General features: G+C 39.5%; 1 protein-coding gene across 1 annotated transcript in view; it reads right to left on the bottom strand.

The window, feature by feature from the left end:
• LOC133848241 (la-related protein Larp4B) overlaps positions 1–25,402 on the bottom strand; it is a 31,883-nt gene extending 6,481 nt beyond the window's left edge. The window contains exons 1-2 of the mRNA XM_062283731.1: positions 24,021–25,402; positions 7,342–8,174 (exon numbers count right to left, since the gene is read on the bottom strand). Of these exons, the coding sequence (XP_062139715.1) occupies positions 7,342–8,174; positions 24,021–24,627 (1,440 nt within the window). The 5' untranslated portion in view covers positions 24,628–25,402. The remainder of the gene's footprint in view (positions 1–7,341; positions 8,175–24,020) is intronic.
• Between the last annotated feature and the right edge of the window lie 254 nt (positions 25,403–25,656).

Raw genomic sequence — 25,656 nt, 5'->3', positions numbered from 1 at the left:
TGGCGTCGCATCCTTGCCACTCCCACTCCCCCTCCCACTCCCGCTCTTCCACTCACTCTCCTCTAATGCCACGCGCTGATTTTCGAGTACTTATTAGTGCCACGAAATGTTGCCAGCCGCATTTCCTCAACTCAACTCAACTCAACTCTCAACATTAAACGGTCAATTTTCAATTTCACAGACAAATGAAGAGGCTTCGGCAACGGGGTGGTGCGGAGGGGAGCGGGGGAGATGATTGTGTCTTCTTCTCTCTGGGGACAACTTAATCTTCTGTTGCGATAAAAGTTCACAGTGTTCTGTTTTTTTTTGTTCCCAGGGTTGCGTGTGCTACACTTGCCAACACGCTGTCTCTCTCTCTCTCACACTCTCTCTTTCTCCCTCTGTTGCTCTCTCTCTTTCTGTAGTTGTTGTGCGGCATGTGCCGCAATTCTCCGTGGACCATAAAAATCCAAGTCGCCGCGGCGGTCGCTTACAATTTGTTTGCTTGCCACGCGGCAAGTTTTGTGGCAACCAAAAGGGGTTCTGTGGGTGGCAAGAGGGTGAAGAGGGTGAAGAGGGGGGGCGATGCTGGTGTGATGTCAACATTTGCATTTACAGTTGCTTAGTTTGTTTGTTGTTGCACTTGAGATCGGGCAACAAACATGGCAAATTAAATCTGCTTGAGTTGACAACACTTAACACACCCCTCTTCCCTCTTCCCTCTGCCCTTCCCCCTCTCTCTCCACTCATTGTCTCTTCGCAACCTCACCCCTCTGCGGACCTTTCCTAACGGATTTGAGGCGGGGTTAAACTCAATCAGCGTTGTTAATGCGTTGATAAATGACTTTTTAAAATGCGACTAGTTCACAATTCTTCGTTTTTTATAGGGGGCGGAGAGATGGAGAAGGGGGTGTGGCACTGACTAGTGGCAAAATGCTAACAAGTGTGGCACGCGCAACACATTTGCACATTTAATGTGCTATTTTTTTCTTATTTAATGCGATACTTTGTAATTATGCACAAATGCAATTCAATTGCGTGTAATAATCATATTATTATATCTTTCATCATAATGCTATATGATCTATAGACTGTATTTAAAATACCACTAACTGATCTATATACTGCATTATAATATAATATAATAAAAGTTGTAGTGAAGAAATTTGATGGACACATCGAAGCAAACGCTTTTAGAATTATTATCATTGTGGCATTAAAAAAGAATAGAAAGAAAAATCTATACTAATCAGTTTTACGATTTCATTTATAGAAAGACCAATGCATAATAATTCTTAAGCCTATGCATTATTATTATTATAAATACTATATATCCAATATTATGTATAAGGATAAAAATTAGAATTTAAGAATCTAAAATAATTATTATAAATATTGATGGTAATTTTAAAAATTTCTCTGTCTATTTATGAATTGAAATTTAGTAAAAATTATAGATGTTGATATATTATTATTATATTATAATATTATATTACAATGTTTTTATAAATTTTTCTGTTTCTTGAAATTTGAATACATAACTGAAAACTTTACTTATCAATGGCTGAAAAATGTGTAATGTAGTAGTAATATATAGATAATATATCTTATATAATGTCTTATTATAATATATACGTACTATATTTCAAATTTATCTATAGACAATATATTCTAATATTATAAATTTTTTTTATGTATTGATATCTATCTATCCATTGATAAGTCTTCAGTGTTATATTTAAATTTTAAAAGACAAAATAATCTATCAAAACAAATATTATAAAGTATTCAAAATAATAACGGGAATGTTTTGATCCTAAGCTCAAAATATATAATTTCAACTAATTCAAAATATGAAAAGAAAAATTAAAAAAAAAAAAATATAATAATAATCTTCTTTTATATGAACATTTACAACAAAAAACGCATTGAAATCGGCTGAAATATCAGAGTTATAAATGAGGAATTTTATATTACGATCCTTAATAAATGTACAGCAAATTCTAGAATGCAGCGTATTGTTAAAGTCGAGTTGCTTTGCGCTATTTTAGGGCGATTTGACTGCGATATAATTTTCATAATTTTTTTTTAATGATGTGCAATGGGCAAAAATGCAAATAGCAATTTGTGTAATGCTTTTGTTTCATAGACATAACCTCTTTTGTTTAAATGTTAATTACATAATTATGCATAATCATTTTTAACAGTACAATGTGTGTGTATGTGTGTGTGTATGTGTATTAACAGCTCATTAAAAACGCAGCAAGAGAAAAGAAAAAAAAATAGAGAGAGAGAGAGAGAAGAGAGGGACATTGTAAAGTGTATAATTAATGTGCAAATGAGGCTGAGCACTGAAAATTATGCAAAGCAAAAAAAAAATTATTTGTTACACTTAGAAAGCGCGGCCAGAAAGAGACGGGGAGAGCGTGAGGAAGAGGAAGAGCTGCACTCTAACAGATTCTTCATGTAATTTGTCGAGTTCTTTTTTTTTGCGTTTATTCGTATTGTATTTTTGTGTCATATCGATTTCAATGGAGTTCTTTGCATGAATCGAAAAGTAATCCAGCTTATTGGGTGCTTCAGCGATTTCGTCGATTTCCTTTTTTTTTTTTTTGTTAGATTTCCTTGAACAATTGCAATTGCAATTGCAACAGGCGGTTAAGTGCACTGCACTGAATGTGTTTTAATGCATTGCTTTTTGTTTTATTACGGCGATGATGATGATGATGTTTTTTTTTTTGTGTATTTGCAACCCGCTTAAGAAATTAAGCGAAACTGGTTAGATGAGGGCTTTGTATTGTGTGTGTGTTTTTTTTTTGCTTTTGGGTGCACACTTAAAAAGTTGTATTTGTACTGAAATTAGCAAAGAGAAGAAACAACAAAGGCAAACGAAACGCCAGCCAATTGCAATTGCAATATTGGCAAAGCCAAAAGCAGTACAATGTGTTTGCATCCTTGTCGCACGCACGCATGCACAAGTTGTGCGCAGGCGACAACAAAAACAGAAGCAAACACACTCATTAGCAAGTTATGTTAGCTAATGGCGACTGTGTCGCCTGTGTTGACTTTTGACAGACAGCAGGCGGCACAACAAAACTTTTTCGACTGCTGCCAAAGCTTGCTCTCTTTTAGATCTGCGCTCACTCTCGCTCTCTCTCTATCTTCGCTCTCAGTTAAACGGCGAGAGAGCTGTTGTGTGCATGCATATGCGGGCAAGTGAGTGAGCGAAAAAGAACATGTTGCTGTTCTTCAGTCAGACCAGCCATATTTCTTTCTTCGCTCTTTGTGCGTTTGTGTGTGTGAGTGTGAGTGCAAAAATAAGCTGACAGCGCCGCAGCAAAAACAAGAACAACAACAAGAACAACAAGAACTCGAACAAGGGGCGCAAATGCAGACTCACAAACATACGCACGCAACACCGGAACACACACAAAATGGAATGCAATTAAAAACGGCAGGCAAAAAAACAAAAACAATCAACAACAACTACAACGAGAGCGTAACGCAGCAAGAGAATGAGTGAGTGAGTGAGAGAGTGAAGAGAACGAGAGCCAAAACTCGGAGCGAACTTTTAATGGTGGCTTCGATTTGCAGTCGTTGTTGTTGTTGTCGTAGCTGTTGTTGTTGTTGCAGTTGTCTGCATGAATTTTGCATGGCTGCCGCATTTGCCTCCACCTCCTTGCCTGCTACTCCTCTCCATTCCTCTCCACACACCACACGCTGCCAGCCAGCCAGCCAGCCAGCCAAGCAGCTCTTCCATTGCAAATTGCACTCATCGTTGAGTTGCCGTCGCATTCACATTCACATTCACATTGAGATTCGCATGCAGATTCGTAGTATCCTTGTCGCTTGTCGTGCTGTTGCTAATGATTGCCTCAGCCCGAAAACAGAGACCAAGTGCCCAGACCCCCTGCCCCGCCCTGCCCTGCCCTGCCCTGCCTCGCTCTCAGTTTGCATCCTCTAGCTCGCTCTCTCTCTCTCTCTCTCTTTCTTTTGGCTTTTTCAAGCTGTGCGCTGACTGCGCCATATTTGCACTTAATTGAAGTGCGTGCGTTTGTGTGTGTGTGTGTGTGTGTGTGTGTGTGTGTGACATTCACTCAATGTTATTCTGTGTGTGTGTGTGTGTGTCTGATTCGAGTTACTTGTGCGTATTACGTTTTTTTTAAGCCAATTGTGCTTGTTAATTTGATTTGCACACACACACACACATACTTACACTCACTCTAGCTTTTCAACTTGCATTTATTCAGACACCCCCATTTATTTATTTTTTGTTTTTTTCTTAAGACTGGACAATCTTCAAAACCTCAACGTCAGCCATTTGACGAGATTTGACTGTTGCTCCCCTTTCGCTTCTTCACATTCTCCACCTCTCCTCTTTCCTCTTTCCTCTCTCCTCCTTCCTCCCTCCTTCCACCTCACACACCTTAACGACGCTCCACTTGAGCTGGCGTTTTATCTGCTGCACATTGCGGCGCCATCTTGTGGCTTATCAAGTGTCTGCAATTGGGGATGCACTTCATCCCCATCCGCCTGCTGCCAAATTGAATTAGAATTGGCCATGATATCCAATCCAATTGCAACCCATATGCCAAAAGTGCCTCATTAATGCGCTTCCCAATGGGATTTATGTGGAAACCGGGGAGTGCCTTGAAATTATCAAAGGAACACACAATTGGAATGAGTATATTTAAAAGCATTTCAAGTAGTGTTTCAAAGGCATTTCAATATAATATTAAATTATGAAATTATTAAACTTTTAAATGCATATTAAGTATAATAATAATGAAGCAAAGAATTAAGTAATGAAATGTACTATTGCTATTATAATGTGTACGCATTTGTTACAGTCTCAAAATAATATTGAATACAAATTTTAAAGATTTTCACAATTAAATATATAAAATTTATTACAAATTTGTTAAAATGTTTCGTTCATTTAATCGATGGTTCTCTCTTCTTTTTAATTTCAGATGATTCGATTTGAAGAACTTCAGTTGTGTATTATAGAAAGATTTTGCTGCAGTTATCATTATCTTTGGATGTTCCGCAAACATATTTACGCAAATCGTTTCTATTTAATGTTGTCTAAGTTTGTTTTCTTTCGATGGTAAGTTATTTTTCAACATCATATTTTATCTATCAATATTTATATTTATTTGTAAAAAGTAAGTTGAGTTAAGTTTTAATTTCTTAAGATTCCATTAGGAAATAAGAACTTGTAAGTTGAGTTGAGTTTCGATTTTCTAAGATTCTTTTAGGAAATATAAATTTATTTGCTGTTAGAACTTTGAGAATATATTTTCAAAGTCTTTTTTTTGCATAACAAATTAGTAATTTTTAAGACTGCCTCCTAAGGACTTTCCCCTAAGGACTTTCGCTCTCGTTGCGTATTGTGTTACAATATTTATATGAAATTCTACACCTAACCGAGTGTCAACACATTTTTTTTTTTGATCGTGGTTTGGGGCAGCTCTTGAAGGTTGTTCTCTCGCTTGAAAGCGAAAGGGGCAAGTGCATTCAATAGGCTGGATGGCTTTGCCCCAAGTGTCGTTGTCATTGTCGATGCTGTTGCATGGCCATTGAAAGTGTTGCAAGTGCGAAAGTCAGTCAGAGATTTGGGTATGATGCCGCCGCTGTGTGTGTGTGTGTTTGTGTGTGTGTGTGGCACGTTCAACGCTCAACGATTGTCGATCGTCGTCGCCTCTTTTGCATTTTGCAACTTGCAATTTGCAATTTGGAGTGGAGTGTCGGCGAGTGCCGCTTGCCACGTTTTCTTACTTCATTTCTGTTTTGTTTTGTTTTGTTTTGTTGCCTTTGCCTTTGCTGGCAAGTATCTGAGAGTATGTGCGTGTGTGTGTGTGTGTGTGTGTGTGTGTGTGTGCACTCGTAATTATGTAATCAGTGTGCGGCCGTTTCTCATTATGTGTGCGGCAAGTGTGGCAACAACGCGACTGCGTCCCAAAGCCCAACCAATTCGAAATCTGCCTTTGATTTGCCTCTGCTTCAGCTCAGCTCAGCTCAGCTCAGCTCATCCTTTCGGCCATAAACAAGAGTCAACTCTGTCAACAGCCAACGAAGTTTTACGAGCGGCCATAAAATAAAAAACCAACAAACAAACAGAGACGCCATTTGTCGCGTCTTCCATTTGCGACCACTTGCCACTTGACACATTCGAAATCTGCCACAGTACGTGGCTCTGCAGTGAGACGTGACTGGGAATCAACTGGGAAACTAGGAGTCGTAAGCGGTGCTGGATTGCGAATTAAACTAAGGAGCGAACTAGAAGTAGTATAAGGAATTGAAATAGGAGCAGCAAACGGAATTAAACTAGGAAGCGAATTGGAATATAATAGATGCCGAAGTAGAAATTAATCTAGGAATCGAATGTAGAATAGGAAAAGACACCGGAGTGAGTATTAAACTAGGAACGGGGCTAGGCAGCAAACGGTGCTAGGAAGAATTGAATTGAAGAATTGGAATAAGTATCGAAGTAGAAATTAATCTAAGAATCGAATGTAGAATAGGAGTGAGTATTAAACTAGGAACGGGGCTAGGAATTAGGAACCGAATAAGCAATCAGACAAGAAATCACTTACAACTAGAAACCCGACTAGGAATGAAATTAGGAATAGAAAAACTGACCGGGAATTGAACTTGAAACCAAATTAGGAAGTTGATAGAATAAGAATAAAATTAAGAAACGAATTAGGAATCAGAGTATGAATCAAACTGGAAACTGAAACAAGATCCAGACTAGGAGCCGATATAGGAATTGGAAAGCAAGCCTTAATAGGAATTAAATTAAGAACAGATTTAGGAATCAGTCTAGGATATGAACTGGGAATAGGTATTTCAATATGAATAAAACTGGGTCTTGGACTAGAGATCGAACTAAGAGTAAGAGAAGGCATTGTACTGGGAATTAAACCATAGTGGGAGCTGAACTAAGACTTCGACGAGGAATTAAATTAGGAATTGAACTAGAAACAGGAATTTCATTAAGATCCAGAGTACCAAATTAAAATAAAACTAGCCGTGGAAACTGCACCAAGAATTTAACCAGGAACCGGAGCAGGAATTGAACCGAGACTTCGATTAGGAATTAAATTAAGAATAAAATTAGAAATAGGAATTTGATTAAGATCCCGAGGAGCTGCACCAAAAATTTAACAAGAAACCGAAATAGGAATTAAACCAAAACTTCGACAAAAAGTTACATTATGAAGAATCGAGAAGAAACACGTAACTTAAACTAGGATTTGCGCAATTGCTTAATGTAAAACTAGTTCATAGACTAAGGAAGTTGGATTTGAACTCAGATTCGAGAGCTTGCACTCAATTTTCTTTTGCTGTACTAACCTGTATGCGATCCTCAGCGAGTCCCGTCTTCATCGAGAGCAACTCGCGTGCACTCACATCCGGATAGTGGGCCTCCTTGAAGGCCTTCTCCAGCTCCTCCAGCTGGCTGCTGGTAAAGATGGTGCGACCATGCCGACGCTTATTCTTCTTCTTGCCCCCCGGTCCACCAGGTCCACCCGGACCGACAAGCACATCCCCGCCATGGGCGCCCAAGAGCCCATTGGGACCATTAGCCGCAGCGCTCGCTGCACTCGCGGCGCTCAGAAAAGCCGCTTCGTGTGCGTGATGCACATGCCCATGGACATGAGCGTGAGCGTGGGCGTGGTGTGCGGCATGGGCGTGATGGGCATGATGCACCGCAGCAGCGGCGGCGGCATGATGATGAGCGGCTGCCGCAGCAGCTGCGGCATGTTGATGGGCAGCCAAAGCGGCGTGATGATGCGCCGATGGTTGACCGCTCTGCTGTTGCTGCTGCTGTTGTTGTTGCTGCTGCTGCTGCTGTTGTTGTTGGGCGTGGGCCAGAGCGGAGGCGGTCGAGGAGGAGGAGGGCGAGCAGCGACTGTTGGTGGAGCCCGAAACGGAGCCGGAGCCGGATCCGGAAGCAGAGCCGGAACTGCTGCTAATGCTATTGCTGCTGGCTGTGGCTGCTGCCGCTTGGCCATTGCTGCCAACGGCTGTTGGGGAGCCGAGATGTGTGGCATTGGTGGTGGCATCCACAGCGCCAGCGCCAGCTGCGGCGCTCGAGGCGCTCGTTGACTTTGTGGGCGATTGCTCGTCGCCGCTGGCATTGGCCAAACTGCTGGCATACTCCTGACCACGTGCGGCAGCTTGTTCTGTAAATCGAAGTAAAGCAGTTTTAGTTTGTTTTTTGTTGTTGTTGTTTGTTTGTTGGTGGCATGCAACATGCATTCCTGGCGCTTGTTCAACACGATGTTTTTTGTTGAGGCGCCATTCAATCTCAATTTGCAATCCCATTTGCCCCTTAAATGCCTGACAATGCCAGCATGTCACGACAACCGATAAGCGACAAACGACATACGAGCTCATCTCCCTGTAACTACAAGATGCAAAAAAAAAAAGAATACGAGTGTAGAAAAAAAAAACCTTTGCATCGGCACCTTTTTGTGTTGTGTCGCATTTTCCATTCAAAACACTTTTTTCCCTGTCGCTTGATTTTTTCGCACACGATAAGAGAGACGCAGCTGAAAAACATTTTTCCATGCTCGCTTGCCTCGCATTCAACGACGCGCAGATTTTTGACAACTTGCCAGGATTTATTCAAATGTCAGACGAAGGGTTAAGTCCTCCACGACATTTCCCTCTCTTTTGCACTCTCTCTCTCTCTCACTCTCTTTCGGCTTCTCAGAAAATTTGCCACAAAATATTTTCTTTAGACTGTTTTGTTTGGCTTTTCTTCACTCGACCTCTCAACCTGAACCTGAGCCTAGGTGCTTGGCTTGTGGTGTCTACGAAATCAGCAAGATGGATTCAACTATGTATGTGTGTGTGTATATGTGTGTGTGTGCTCTGTGTGTGTTGAGTTTCGTGTTCGTGTGCGCTTTGTTTTGACAATTAGGGTGTTAGGGTGTTAAGTGGTTTAGCCCTTTTTTTTCCTTTCTCCTCTATTTCTATTACTCGAGTTCTTATTTTTTTTTTTTGGTTTTCGGGTTTTTGGTCTCAAATTAAACGGGAATCGGCTTAGGCGTGTCGCACGGGGCGTTCTATTGTGATTATATGTCTCACTTGAGTGTGTGTGTGTGTGTGTGTACAATGATGGTCTCACTTTTCACCATAAGCGAAATTAGTTTCCGGAACCACACACACACACACAGCTGACTGCGACTTGTTCAATAAAAGGGTTTTATTTTTGGCAAGGCAATGAGTTTGCCAAAATGCCGCAACTAAACTTGAATAGGAATATCAGATGAACATTTGTGGTAAAGCTGTTTGATAAGAAGGTAGCACAGATCAGATCAGAGCAGGCAATATTGTAGCAATTAAATGACTAGAATTCGCTATTAGTATTACAATTTGAGAACATTAACAATAAATCACTTAAATTGAGAATATGGTATGACTAAAATAGCTATTGAACTAGAACCTTCCGGTAAAGCTGCTGCTTTGCTTTGACAAAGTAAATTATGTTACCTAAAAACATTTACTGACTCAATATGTAATTTTGATTATTACAAGAATATGTATCGAACGCAAAACTAACGTTTTAAACAGCACTAACAACCGTCTAACGTTGGACCTTCTAATAAAAAGAGATACTACCGGTCGGTGGTAAGGCAAACAATGTTAGCCGAGGTAAACTAGAAATTGTTGCTGACTAAGATTCACTAAAAAATGCCGCAAATGTAGCAATTAATATTTTAGGCAGCCTTCTGATAAAAAATAGTTACTACCAGCATATGGTAAACCAAGCAAAGTTTATTTTGTAGTTGACTTTACAACTAATTTAATTTGTTGGAAAAACCTGCAACAAATGTAAACTAATGCTTTAAGCAGCAGCAACAACTTTTTAAAATTACATTCTCTGGTAAAAAAAAAGACGACCGTCTATTGCTAACTTATGTGAACTAGAAACAGTTGCTAATGAATAGAATTAATAATCGAAATTCATAAATAACATTGCAAACAATGCGACTATGACTAGTCGTCGACAAGTTGAAATATTATATCGTTAAGTACCCGCTGTCGTTTAAAAATAGTAGCAATGATCTCTGACTCAGCAAGCAGAGCTATAGATAGATGGACTGAAGAAAAGTGTTGGTCAAATGGTGGCAAGTGATAGGCTCAACACAGTGCCTCAAATACTTGTTGCTCACATGGCAAAAAAAAAAGATACAGAAACAAATTGAGGAAAAAATACGAGAAGAATAAAGAAGCAGAGGGCAAAACAGAGGGCCGCGGGGTTCAAGTCACGAAGTGAGAGCAGTGTTCACTTGTCGTGTTGCTCTTGTCATGTGGCTGTGATTGTTTTTATTGCCTGGCTACTTTGGCGGCATAATTAGACACACATCAATTAACAATTAGCCAGGGTAGAGGGGGAAGACAGAAAACAGCAGCAGCAGCAGCAGCAGCGACAGCGACAGCTGTCCAATGTCCAGTTTGCTGCCCCCGTCCGTCGCACACTTATAAATAGCAATAATAATGATGCCCGCCCACTTGTGTCGAGTGGTCGACGGAAAGGCGAGAAGAGGAGAGGAGAACAGGGGAGAGCGGGGAGCGGGGAAGCGATGTTGCGAGGTCGGTTAGCCACTTTGGTCAGCTATCGATGTCGATGCTCGTTTCTCGTTCCTCGTTCCTCAATGCTGACTGCTGTTGGGTCTCTGCTTTGTCTCTCTTTCACTCTGCCTTTCTCCCTAGCCAGCCTAGCTCGAGATACGATCCGGTCCGACGGGCAACGTCCACTTTCGGGCTACTAATTTAATTTGTTGCTCAGACACACAGTTGGGCAAATGAACGGACCATAAGACAGGCATAGCTGGTCAGTGAATCGGCGCCATGAGTTTGCTTGATTTCGTGTCATGCGATATTTTGCGGTCTTTACTTGTCCATTCCCATTCCCATTCCCATTCGCATTTCCCTTTTTGCTTTTCCTTACAGTAGGGGTTTTCCTCGCTTTCGAATTATTTCGTTTCATTTTCCGCCTAAATTAATTTGATATTGAAGTTCGCCTCCCATCATCAGCCCGACAACAACTGTAATCTATACTCGGTCCATGTGCATTGACGTCCTTGCCTTAATAGCCAGCCACTGACCACTTGACTGTGCCCATTGTGCGTCTATTAATTGTTCAATTAAGCAATTTCATTGTTGCTTTGTTCGGTTATCGATAGCTATTTGCTAGTTAATGCATATAACAGTCGGACCGAAGAAAGAGCGAAGAATTGCCGGGGAAAATCAATCGATAACTGAAGGCTTTTTAGTAATTAGCTTACCTGCTATCGATAATCGATATTTTTATTATCAAAAAACTATCAATATTGCAATATTCTAACTAGAATATATTTTCAACTTGTTCTTCTGTTGTTGGCAACGCAAAATACCTGTTAGAAACTGTACAAAATCTCATTGATCGATAACTATCGATAACAAGATTTGCTTAGCATTACATTTCATGCCAATTGAATTGAGTCTGATTGCCTGACGCTCACGCTAAGTTCTCTATTACATTTACGAGTAGCTTTACAACCTTCAGCCAAGTCAACAAATTCAGTTCTCCACTTTTGCCCCCACACACACACAGAGAGAGAAAGAGAGAGAGAGAGAGAGAGAGGGAATTGTCGCGAATTTGCCACAAAGCTGCGCCTAGTTTGCGAGTCGTTTAGTAGAGTGGAAGACGAAATGTAAAATTACCAATAAAGTCAAATTGAAATTGCCAGACATATTAATAAAAGCCAAAGGGAAGCTAGGAAGTTGGGAAGCTAGAAAGTTGGGAAGTTGGGAAGCTGGGAAGGTGGCGTTGCGTAGACAACGCGATGTGGCACGAATGGGTCGCATGGGTGCCACCAAGCAACCAGCGCAACTAGAGCAAAGCAAGAGGAGGGCACAAAAAGTAAAAGACGCCATAAAAAAACAGACGCATTTCTACGTTTCTCTTAGCGATTCGCTGCGTCTGTGTGTGTGTGTGTGTGTGTGTGTGTGTTGCCTTCCCTCTCAACGATATTTTTGCTTTTAATTTTATTTCCTTCGGCATACCTTAAGAAGGAGACGAGGAGAGACGCCATGAAGGCAAGGAAATTTCTGTTGACAGGAAATACACTCGAAATTGGCAATTTTGCATTTACGTTAATAATACTCAAGCGTATTTACTACTTACACTTACACGGCACACAACACAGCCGCGGCTGCGGGGAGGGGGGGACGGGGGCGTTGCCAATGTCTGTCTAGGCAGAAAATGGGGCCACATTTGTGTGCTGTTCGCTACTCGCTGCTGCTGCGTATTTATTTGCGCCAAGAACAAAAAAAGTTGGCAGCACGAAAAACTTGTCGAGACGGCAGTGCTGCAGCAGCAGTCGTAGAAGGTTGGCAGGTTTTAGAGGGTGTAGAGTGCGGGAGGTTGCTGGGAGGCTAGAAGGCAGGCAGGTTTGTAACTGGGAGCTAAGTATAGCTGAGCCAATATGACGCGCAATTATTTGTAATGGAGACGTAAATAAGTTGAAGAAGCAAAGTGGCAAAAGGAAAAATGGGGAAAATGGCAAATGGCTTTTACTTGGGGGTGGCTCTCGACGATGCTTCTTGGTACGGTGCGGTGCGGTACGGCAAAGGAGGCTGCTGGCTGCTGGCGGTGGGTTGGCGGGTGGTTAAGTTGTTAGTTTGTTACACAATCCCGAAAAGCTGCCTTTTTATATTTTGTTGTTCTGTTCTTTTGGGGGTTGATTTGCCACATTCATTGCCTGTCGCGGGGGTGCCTTTGGTGGTTGCTTTTGTTTTTTTTTTTGCAACTGTGTGTGTGTGTGTGTGGTGGGGAGGAATATGCGAATGGGAATAGGAATGGGAATGGGGAGTTAGACAATTTTTCGGGCTTGCCTTGCCCCCGCCCCCCTGCTGCGTTAGCTCGTTAACTCGATTTGTTGCTTGTCCGTTCGCCGTCACCGCCGCCGTTCTTGTTCTTGTTCTTGTAATAAATATGTACGTCGAAGCGGCAGGCGGCAAACGTTCTTGGCAATCCCGTTGTGTTTTCCAAGATGGCGGTCGCCGGCCCTTACGCATTTGTGCGAGTGCGAGCGAGCAAGCGATACGCAAAATGAAATTTTCTGCTTTTTTGGCAACTTTTTTCTTGTGTTGCGTTGTGTTACGTTGTTGTTTGGGTTGGGGAGCAACGTTTAGTTGGTAGTAGAGGAAAAGTTACGCTGGGTGCGAGATTGATAGCCAGCAACAAAAGTTGTGCTCAAGTAGGGTCCAGGGTTGTCATGTTACACTTATTAGATCACGCTCGAGTTCTCTAGTTTTTCTTTTTCTATGCCAGGATTATTCGCAATTTGGCAAAAGTTTTTATTTGCAAACAATTTAGCTGGTAAATGGGCATTGAATGTGTGTGTGTGTGTTGAGTCTAGGGTTGTCATTGTGCAGCAATACGTTAAGTTTCTGATTGCCTAGTTAATGCTGTACGAAGAAGTTGGAGAAGAATTTGGAAAATGTTTCTGTATTTTAGTAATTTGATGTGTTGAAAAGTAAGTGCAGGGTTCCCACCGCTTGCTTAGACAGATTGAAGTGTTTTTTTTATTGAAAACTAAAGGGTTTGAAGATCAGAGGAACTTTGCTATTAACACTTTAAGCTTTCCTAGGTTGACAACTTTAATAGTTTTGAGTTGAAGTATGTGCAGGGTTGCCACCGCTTCCCAAGTCAGATTGTATTGCTGTCTATTGTTCATACGTAAGACAATTCAAGGGTTTGAATGGTTCTTAGTGGCACTCTAGGCTGTCTAGGGTTGCCACCTTTCACCGTGTTAAGTTAAAGTATGTGCAGGGTTGACATGGCACTGACTAATTAAAGAAATGTGTGTATTTTAGTTTTCTACTGCAAGGTTAGTCAGTCTAGGGTTGTCACTTGTATGTATCTACATACTTATTGGCCTATTACTAATATTAGGGTTGCAGGGTTGCCATGGCGCTTACTAATTACCACAACTCCAGTCAGCTCTCCTCTTATGCAAGTTATGAATGTAAAGTGTCGTAGGTTTCTATTGATATTCATGACTACCTAGGGTTGCCACCTACATGCACTTAGTTTTCAGGGTATTATTAACAGTGTTCAGTACAAAATGGCTTTGCCTGTCTCCACTTGCCACTCAATAACAACAACAACAACAACAGGCAATACAATAATATGGCAACAGTCAGTTTTCAGATAAAGCTGAGGGGAGAAGCGAGTTTGTGTTTGGAGCAAAACCCGCGAGCTTCACTTTTCCCGGGGTTTTGTGTTACGCTTATTTTCCAATTTCACTTTTCCACTTTTTTTTTCTTCTGTTTGCCATTGTCGTTGTTATTGTTGGTATTATTGTTGCCGTTGTTCGCCTCGTTTGCTGTGCTGGCAGCACAAAGATTTTTTTCTTGCCATTGATTTTCTGCTGTGCTTAAATTTGCTTACAGCAAGCATTCATCGCTCCCCTTCCCGTCTCCTCGCTCCCCGCTTCCCCAAAATTTACATTGTTGTAGTTGTTGCTATTATTATTGTTGCTGTATTTTCATTTTTCTCTCATTCTTTTATTGTATTTCATGCTTTCGTTTTGCTCGCATTTCTTCAACCATTTTGCGTTCTTCTTTTTTTCCCCCCATTTCGAGCGACTGCGCCGTGAAGCAGTGAAGCTTAAATGAAATAATTGGGTAGTTAGTGAGTTAAATCCTCCCCTTCCCTTCTCTTCTGTTCCCTCGATCCGCCTCCACACACTTTGCTCTTGTTGTTGTTGCTGTTGTTGTCGCCTGCACATTTTCCTTTATCGCCGTTTGGCTTTCGCATTCTTCGGCTATTCAATTATTTATATGCCCATGCACTTGAGGTTGAAGTTTGTTGTTGGGTGGAGAGGAGAGGAGAGGGCGACGACAGGTGCTTAGGGGAAGCGTCTCAAACAATTTTCTCATTTTCCAATTTTCGCGTTTTTTACGTTTTTTAATATAATTAGACTTTGCTTGGCATTCAATTGTGCGTTGTTGTTGTTCGCTTGATTGGTAATCAGAATTGCATTCGTAGTGGGGGGAGGAGGGTCTCAAATTGCTAATCGATAAGTTTCCGATAGCTTTCTGTGCGATGTGCTTCTAATGATATTTAATTGTTTCGTGGGTCTTTGATAATTTAAGCTAGCGATGAAAGTTATTGCTGGAGTTTAGATTCATTCTATTGTTATCGATCAATTTAAAGCAATAACTAAATTATTGTTATCGATAACCATTAACTAATCGATTGCCATAAGTAATTGGCTACGAAGTGTGTCATTTCCATTTTCATTTGGAGTCTTAAATATTTATCGATGTTGAGCTTAATAAAATTTGAAGCTAAAACCAATAATCGTTATGTTTAGCAAAGTTTAGGTTATCGATAATAATAAACGATAACTTGATTGAATAAGTTGCTTAACATCAAATAAATTTTATCCAGCGTTAGTTCATTTTACTTCATGCTTGTCTTCAATAATCGATACTGTTATCGATAACATTTCATTTTCGATAAATGAACTTCTTGTCTCATAGATGCTCGAGGCGCCATTTCGAGCGATAGTTCATTTTACTGCATGCTTTTCTTCAATAATCGATAATGTTATCGATAACATTTCATTTTCGATAAATACACTTCTTGCCTCAATTCGTTAGATTTAACTTCATTTTCATTGCGCATTTGCCAGCTTCATTTGTGTCGTATTTTGATCCAATTTAAAGCCAGTGTCCACTTTGCACTTATCGATAATATATAGTATAGTTTGTGTGTTGGCCTCCCTCCCCCCCGATGCTTCCACTACCGCTTCTTCTTGTCATTTCAGAGTGTGAAACTTAACATTCAATGTGTGGCGCACGTTGTGTCCGCAACGAATCACAAACCAGGCCAAATTGTCTGTAGTATTTGGGCTTGTGTAAAATTCATTTGGCTATAAAACTGCTTGCCAAACTCACTTCACTCTGCTCCCCACCTCTCCTCTTCTGGGGCAGGGAAACGTGCCATTCAAATGGGCAACTAACTTGCAACAAGCAACAACCCTTTTGTGGTCTGTCCATTTTTCGGGGCGCAACGTTTTACAACACTGCAAATGGTGCACGGAAATAGCGGTAAATATAAAAATACACACACACACATACAGACGTGTAAAACCGGAGGGCGTTTAATGTGCATGTGTGTGTGTGTGTGTTTGTTCAAATATTTATTAACCCATCAACACATGCGGAAGTTTTGTCGGCCGTTTCGTTACACATAACATTCAGACCCAGGACACAGGACTCACTCACACACACACACACACACACACACACACACACACACACACACTTGCTGTTGGTGGTAACAAATTCGTGTAGCGTTGCAAATTGCTGTCAACAGGGAAATTAATAAAAAAGTCAAACGCTTTTTTAAAGGCTACACAGGGTACTTGGCTTTTGCTGCTGTCTCGCTGCTTAAGATCGGGCAAAAATAAATTGCGCTTGGCAAATAAAATAAAGTTTCAGCAAAAAGGGAGAAAGTCGAAGAAGAGGAGGAGGTGGAGGAGGGATGGAGAGGGGCGTGCTACTTGCTGTGCGCTGCCCGAAAATAGATTAACACGTTTAATATTCAATTTGTGAACGCAATGCGCTGTAAAAAATGCCACACACACACACACACACACACACGCACTCTTCGTTTTTTAAGCTGCCTGGGGAGCTACTCGAAGTGCTGCCATCTCTTTCTCGCCCCCCTCTCTCTTTCTCTTTTGCATTTCATTAGATTAACGGCAGTTTAAGTGCCAAAATTTGTCGGGGTAATTGCAAAAACTTTGCGGTGGCCAAAGCCAAATAATAAATCACACAAAATGTAATATGAATGATAAGATGAATATGAATTCACATTCACATTCACATTCACATTCGTTGCTATCAAGTGCCTCTTTCTTCATTTGTTTTTCAATTAATAGCCATTTGGGGATTTAAAGTATCTGAAATATTAGACTATAATTTGAATCATTGTATTGTATTTTGCATACCAGCAAATTAGCTGATCTTAATTACATTTTCGCACATAAATTGAATGCCCTTTCGATAGTAAAGATTGTTCTTTTGCCTTTCAATATAAATATATCATTCCAAAATAGTGAAATTACTTCATTTTTCCCCTATATATTTCAGCATTAGTCTATTAACGTATTTTATTCTTATTCGCTTCAAAATTTTCCGTTTTAATTGAAATTTATTATTACAAAATAGTCGAATTACTTTTGCCATACTTTTTTTTTGCTTCTTCTCTTTTCATAGAAAAGATTATTTTCAAAATAGTTTAAATTTATATAGAGAAATTCATTATCCATCAAATTATGGAAAAGTTTGTATATATCGTTTTTAAATCCTTGTTTTTTTTGCTACCAAATGTTTAAATCAAATTACTTTTCCTCTTAAAATAATATATTTAATATCTAATATTTTTATGCTTTTACTATTGTTTTTTATTTCTCAGTTATCTACTGCATACTTTAAACTGTTCACAGATGAAAACCTGAACATTATTTATTTTATTTTTATAGAATAGAACTTTAACTGCAAATCATTTGAAGACTTTCCATTCACTTGCTAACTGTTTAGACGTTTGTTCTACACAATTTGCTGCACAGCTTTGCTTTTCTTTCTTTTTTTTTTCTCTGTTGCTGCACATTCAAGTGGCGCCGCAATTTGGCTAAAAAGCATTTGCCAGTTAGCAGTTAGCAGTTGGCTGTTGGCTGTTGGCAGTTGGCTCTTGGCAATCGCCAAGTCAGTCACTACTATTTATGCTATATACAGTACAATATAGACTTTCCCAACAGACAGACACTTGGACAGCGACAGTGTTTGCAGCAAGGCTTTTAAATGCAAATCATGCAGAAATTGTCTAGAGTCTAGAGAGACTTTTGTAGAGTGTATTTCATCGTCTGCTGTTTGGTTCTCTCTCTCTTTCTCTCTCTCATTTCATTTGGTTTCTTTACGTAGATCGGATGGGAACAAAGCCACTTAAAGGTCGCGCTGATGCGCTGACTAGCCTTGTAGCTATTTTGCCCACAAAAGGGGTGAGACAGCGAAAGAGATAGATAGACAAAGACAGAGAGAGAGAGAGAAGAGTAGAAAACTCTCAGCGAGTTGTTTACACGCAATGCGCGTCGAGTGCTTCCTAGAAAATGACGACGACGAATCTGAATCTGAATCTGAGGCAGAGACTGAGTTTGAGTTTGAGTTTGAATCTGCAGTCTGAAGTGCCTTTTGGCCTTTGGCTGATCATGAGCAAAGCGGCGAGCGGGGGCAAGGTGCCAGGTGGTAAGGGGCAAGACGCAAGGGGCAAGTGGCAAGGTTCAGGCAATTGGTTTGCAGCAGTTGCACTCGAGAGTCGCAGCTCCTTTCGACGCTGACGCTGACGCTTTGCTTTTGCCACTTGTTGTCATCAATGTTGTGCGGTGGCTCTCTTCCATCCATCCATCCATCCATCTTTTTCCCAATTTGAAAATGAGAAAAAATTGGGTGTTTATGCAGCAGTTGCTGCCACTTTTCGTTGCAGTTCGCTGGAAATGCATTTTTCGGGAAATTATCGTATCTTTTTTTCTCTGTTTCTGTTTCTGTTTACGTTTCGGTTGTTTGCTTTGCTGCTGCTCTTTTGCCTTTTCACTCTAAACTGAACTTGTACTTTTCTCTAATTAAAAAAAAAACGATTATTATTATTATTATTATTACTATCATTATAAACAATAATTGTTGACCACAACTTGTGCCCCATCCCCGAATATTATTTTTCCTCACTTTTGCGTCTCGTTTACATCGCATTTTCTCGTCGACTCATTGTCACATAATTAACACTTGATATACCAATTTTCCCTTAATTTTCCTCAATTTACCAACTCACAAAAAAAGAAAAAAAAAAACTCTCAATTTACTACAACGTTTTTCACATGTTGTGGCAAAATGTGCGAAAAACTATCGAATTACCATTGTCCGATTTTGGCAGGAAATGCGCACAGAGAAAACGTTTCGGAAGTCCACAAAATGCATCTTGAGAGCGCATGAAAAATATCTTTAATCTCCACCTATTCTTTTTCATTTTTGCTGTTTATCGTTCTGCAAGATTTTTTTTGTGGTTTTTTCTCTTTTGTTGTTTGCCACAAAATTGGTGCGATTGATTTTCTGCCACACGTGGCAGATGGATGGCGAATTTATGGCGAAATTCTGAGATGCTAGAGCAAAGATTTTTGGAATGGGCAGCTGAAGGCATAGCATAATTGCTAGATAATCGAATAATGGCATTAAACGAAAATTGTGAATGGATTAGAGATTGTCAACAATAGTAAAAACTTCAGCGGAAGAACACGAAATGAGCAGAGACTGAAGTGTCTCTTTTGAATAGGCTTAAAGGGTTCTTCGAGATAAGTCATTTGAATGTGTTGAAGAGCAAGAAATACAAATTGGCTTAGCAGACTTATAGATGCAGATATTTCAAAAAGATTCTAAAGAGATGAAAAGGACACTAAAAGAGTTGAAAAATTATGTTTTAGAATTTCATGAATGCTTTTAAATGAATTTTTAAAAAAAGTTGAGAAACGCTATTGAGAATGTATTTCTTTAGATAGATTTTAAAGAATTGCCAAATGCATTTAAAAGGTTGAATATTGTACAAAATTAATAAAATTTAAAAACTTTATGTTATAATAAATTTAATATGAATTTATAATAATTAAGAATGAGTAGAAATAGTTAAAAAATGCATTTTAAAAGTTGAATAGATCACAATTTTTTTTTAAATTTAATACATTTTGAATGCAGTTTTTACAGTGTCGAAGATATTTCAAAGTCCCTTTAAGGAGCTGAAAATATTGCATAGTTTTATAAAATTTTATAAATTAAGGATGCAGTTTTTATAATTTGAAGAAATTCATTTAAATAATTGAGAATACCATAAATTTTATTAAACGTTGGCAACGATTTTTTTATGATTCATTGAAATTCTTTTTATTATTTTTCAATCGATTTAAGTAAGGATTGAAAAATCAAGTAATTTCAGAATGATTTTCAATATTTTGAAGTTAGGATTGTAAATGAAAGTAATTACATAGAGGTTATTAATAATTTTAGGTAAGGATTGTAAAAGAAAGCAATTCTAGAAAGTTTTTCTGGAGTTACAAATATACTTAAAGCGTTGGAGTTACAAATACACTTAAACTAAACCAAGATAATTTGTTAAAATCCTAGATCAACATTATATGATATAAAATTAAAAGTTAGGCTTTCATATTTTGTCGAAAGACTTAGATAATATGCTGTCTTGAAAAGTTTATAAGAAGTAACCAAATACATTTTGAGACTTGGAAATATAGTAAATTTGTTGAATATTTGAATGTGTTGATTTTTGAAAAAATGTTGAATTGTTGAACTCGAAATATCACAAAACATCATAAAAAATCGTCAAACCATATTATAAAATGCATTTCTCGGAATTTAGACTAAATCATTAATGTAATTTGCATTATGCTAGATTTTAAAAGTAAGTATTAAGGGTTGGTTTTTGTAAAGATTTATTAAGAATCGTTAAACACATTTATAGAGCTCGAAATATAACGAAAGTGAAGCATTTTGAATAATTTAATAGAAATATTGAAGAATTTGAATAAATAGCATAGAAATAACACAAGTTAATTTGGAGCAAACACTTTAGGCGATTTGCAGTTGGCGTCTCTTAAAACTTAGAGCTTAGTTAGCCCATAAATCAAAGTGACAAATTGTATAACCCACTCATCACAATGTGTGTGGACACTTGTGTGTGTGTGGTTGAAGCCCAATTAGAGTGCAATTATTTGCCATTAAGACAAAAATCCACTTACTACACACTGCCCATGACTAAGGCCAAAAGAAGAAAGAAAAACAACAAGTCAGCTGTCGGTGGTGTGAAGAAAAATACAAGTAGAAAGAAAACAACACAAAGGAAAAAAAAACCTTGACAACAACGAAGAAAAAGTGGGCAACAATGACAGTGATCTAAGGTGAGAATAGAGAGAGAGAGAGATAGAGAGACAGCTGAGAAAAGGAACTCACACACACACACAAGAGAAGGACACACACAGGTCGCAGTTGCATGACTTTCAAGTAAATATTTGTTAAAATGAAAGGAGAAAGAAGGAGAGCAAGCGAGTAGCCAGCTGAAAAGTATGCTAGGACTTGGACTAGGACTCGATTGCCGCTGGCTGCGTGTCCTCTCCTGACAGCGTCCTGCTCAATGGCCACTCAAATTAAGGATAACAACGTGGTGGCACCCACAACACCAACACTAACACCAACATCAACACCAACACCACAAGCTAAAGTAGCAATTTTCGTGCCGTAAAAGGATATGCTGCTCCTGGCTCCTACTTCGACTCCCAGTTCGAGTTCGAGTTCGAGTTGCTGCTGCTGCTGCTGCGGTTAACCACTCGAGTCGATTTATTTTGTACACAACTATAGCGAGGACGATGACGATGAGGATGACGATGAGACTGCGTCGTCTTCTGCTTGGCCATTGTGCTCAGGCTATAGAAAAGGACAAGACGTTGCCTTTTTTACAGCCCGAAGCAGCAACAACAACTACAGCAACAACAACGCAGTCGAGTCTGTTGTGCAAACACAAAATGTGGCCCTAGAGCAAATAGAAGAAACAGAAGCCAACACAAAAAAATAGAAAAATAGAAATAGAGGCAACAGCAGGCGACTAACGCAAAGGTCAACAATAACAATAACAACAACAACAACTGTTGTTAAGTGTGAAAATTTAACAAATTAAGGCTCGAAACAAATTTTGAGGTTTACAACTTGGCAACTAATTAAAAGAAACATCAAAATGAATTGCATTTGCAATGCTCTTCACTATCAACTTCATTTCTATTTTTTCTATATTTCTATATTTATAATGTTTATATATTTCCATATTTTTGATTTTTATAGTTCTATATTTCTATATTTCTTTGTTTCCATATTTCTATATTACTATATTTGTTATATTTATTGTACACTCTATGATTTATCTCATTTCTTGGGAATTTGCTAAATTATTCATAAGTTGTATTTCTTTTCTGCTTTTCTAGTTATTTATATAAAGTGGGATTTTTTGTACTCCTGCTTGATTTATTATAATGTTTAATACAGAATTCCAGTGAATTGCCAATTAGTCGCTTTGTGACGTTGATAAGCATTTTATTGCTAAGAATTATTCTAAAAATATATGTGTGTGCGTGCGTTTTTATTTTCCTGCATATTCTTGTTAAATTTCAAGAAAAGCATATTTATTTAATTCCATTTCTTTAACGATTAAAATATGTATACTACAATTTTATGCATATTTATTGAATTTATTTATTATTGAAAGTAAATATTATTTATTTTTTATATGCACACAAGTTATATTTATTTCAATTATTTTTCTTTTCGTTTTAGTCTACGATAATTGAAAAAAATAACACCGAAAAAAGAAAATTTGGAAGTGGAAAGTAAGTGAAATTTAATGCTGTTCCATTTTTTTACTACATTAAGTAGAAATTGCCTTCAACTATTCCACTATTTTTACTTCTATATTATATTATATATATTTCTCAAAGGGATTATTTCACATATTTGTATTTAGCATATATTTTGATGGTACTTCTAAAGTATTCTTTCCACAACTGAAACAAATTCGCTATTTAACTTACATATCAGTATTATATAGAACTATTTCTACAATACTTCTAGAATCTTCTATAAGAACTTTAATTGAAATAAACCATTTCCAAAAATATATTACTAACTATGTATTTTATAATACAATTATTATTATATTATTATGTATTATAATAATAGTACTTTACAGAATCATTTCTACAATACTTCCTAAACAAAAAAACTAATCCATTTCAAATGATATTTGAATGGAACTTCAAAAATCTGATTCTCCCAAAGAAAGCTGAAAAATATCATTATGCCTCATTTGAAAAATGTTATTATTATTCAAATTATTATTCCCCAAGGAAAGTGGAACTTGAAAAATAATCCCACATATTTCGCCATTCTATAGCTACACAGATCTATACTTTCATATTACAATATTGGTATTTTTGTTGTTCTTGGTTTTTATTGTAATGTTTGAAAACATGCTTATCGTGTTGGCATGACGTTAAACACGCTTTTACTTATCTCTGGGGAGTTGTGTAGACTACTTTACGAAACGCTTGAAATTTTCTTTGAAAAAGAGGCGGGCGAAGAAGAAGAAGAAGTTTTGTAGTTTGGGTGTTGATAAGCACTTTGAAGTGTGTGAAGTGTGAAAATGTTTTGGAATCCAATTGGAATGTAATTGCATCAGCTCATAAGCTTGGACAATTATGCGCTTAATTAGCGGCGTGCACACGCAGGGAAGGTGCAAGGGGTAAAGGGGAGAAAGGGGATGCAGAGGAAGAGAGGAAGAGAGAGAGGGAGCAAGCAGAGAGCGTAGCGAGTGTTTAAAGTGTGTGCGAGATTTCACACTTTTAGCGTCAAAGCTACTCAGCGATTGAATGAGTGAGAGGTGTGTGTGTGTGTGTGTGTGTGTGTGAGTGTGTGTGTGTGTGTGACTGAGGTGTGTTTCGATGTGTGTGTGTGTGTGTGTGTGTGTGCGTTATTAATAAGCTTCAACCGTGTGTTCGTATCCTCGCACCCCTTTTTTTTTTGCTTGCTGCTTTCTGTTTTTGTTTTTGCTCGTTGCCTTTGCCTTTGCCTTGTGTTTAATTTGTCGTTTTATTGTTTTAATTTTGCTGCGCAGCGAGGCGAAAACAAAGCGTAGCCCAAGCTTAATCCACCTCCCAGTCCCCCCCTCTGTACTCTTCACTCCGCCTGAGCCTTAGCTTATTAGTTGTGTTGTGCGCCTTCGTTCAGTTTGCCAGTTGGCTGCTTTCGTTGTGTCTCTCTCTTTGTCTCTCTCTCTTTCGCTCACCACAAAGACAAAGCTTTGTGTGTGTTTGTGTTGTGGCTTAATTAGCTCGCTTGTTGCACTCTTTTTTTGCACTCACCTGCGAACTGCGCTCCGAAATGCTGCTGAAAGTGACCGCGAAACTCGTGCGGCGTCGTAAAGCCCGGCGGCAGGAATCCCCTCAGATAGGCGGCCGCTGCCAGGGTTGTCATGTGATGATGATGGGCCGCAGCGGCGTTTGCCGGATCGGCGGCCGCTGCATAGCCGGCGGCTGCATAGAAATTTGCCGGATTGAATACAGGCAGTTGACAGTGGGCGGCTGCGGCGGCCGCAGCGGCAGCGGCTGCAGCTGCCGATAGTCTGGTCACATCTGGCGATATTGAGCGTGAGTCACGCGATGTTTGTTGCTGTTCAAGCGATGATTGTTGCTGCTGTTGCTGCTGCTGTTGTTGCTGCTGCTGTTGGGCGCTGCTTACCGCCGATTGTTGTGGCGTATTTGCATTGCGTGGCGGGGGCGTGGCAGCTGGCGATAGTGGCGCCTCTGTGGCACTGGGCGTGGCAGCTGCCGCAGCTTGTGATGATTGTTGTAGCTGTTGTTGTTGCTGCTGTTGCTGTTGTTGTTGCTGTTGCTGATAGGCGCCAACGCCGACGCCGAGGCCGAGAATCTCTTGGATGGCAAAAGGTGTTCGCATTTTGGTTGCCTGCATTTTTGCCGACGGCTTTTTTCGCCCCTTTTATTTTTGTTTTTACTTTTTCGTGTGTTCTGCAGTTCTCTCGATAACGATAACGATATCGATATCGAAAGGGTTTTTTGTTTTCCTTAATTTGGGTTTTTTATTGCACAGTTTTTATTTTGTTTTTCGCTTTTTGCATAGCCGAAGAAACAACAACGAAGACACACAACAAGAAAAAAAAGACAACAAACGTAAAACGCGAACAACGCGACAACACTGGTTAGAACAAGAAGAAGAAGATGAAGAAGCAGCTGCAGATCTTTTAGCTTAAACCGTTGCAAAGTGTTTGATTTGAACTTTAACTGTTTTTTCTTTTGATTTTTGGGTTTCGTGTTTTTTCTTTTAATTTTTTTTTTTTTTTTTGAGGCTCGCACAACACACGACACAACAACACTGGAGACGGCGACAGAGCGAGAGCTTTACGTGCGTGCGTGTGTGTGTGTGTGTAACGTTTTTTTTCTTTCTTTCTGTTTTCTATGTTTTTGGTGTGTGCGTGTGTGTGTGTGTGTGTGAACGCTGACCGCTTGCGTTCGGCGTGGACAACGTACGAAAACGAACTGAAACCAAAGCGCGCGCTGCACGCGAGCAAAAGCGTCACATCAACGACGCAGTCGCTGTCGACGCCAGCTGCGACGTCAACGTCACCGTCACCGTCAACGCCAACGCACCTTGAAACGTTTGCTGCGACGGCTGCTGTTGCTTGTCTTGCCTGCTTGCTTGCTTGCTTGCGGGGTAGCTTCAACTGCCTTCGCTTGCCAACTGTCGACTGAGGCTGGCTGCTGACGCTTCGCTGCTGCTGCTGCTGCTGCTGCTTGTGTGCTGGGCTCGCTACGCCATCTTTGACGTGCCAGAGCGAGACGGCAACACTGTGCACACGCATGCCGTTTCAGTCGCAAGCACGCTGCGCTAATGCATGACTTCCAATTGCAGGGGTAATGTTAGTTGCCTGATAGCATGCTATCTCTCTTTCGCTTACTTTACTCGTATTATGCTGTTGCCCTC

This window comes from Drosophila sulfurigaster, chromosome X (assembly GCF_023558435.1).
Source record: "Drosophila sulfurigaster albostrigata strain 15112-1811.04 chromosome X, ASM2355843v2, whole genome shotgun sequence".
Lineage (NCBI taxonomy): Eukaryota > Metazoa > Arthropoda > Insecta > Diptera > Drosophilidae > Drosophila > Drosophila sulfurigaster.
Note: the sequence above shows the minus strand (reverse complement) of the source record. Positions and strands in the feature narration are given on the sequence as shown.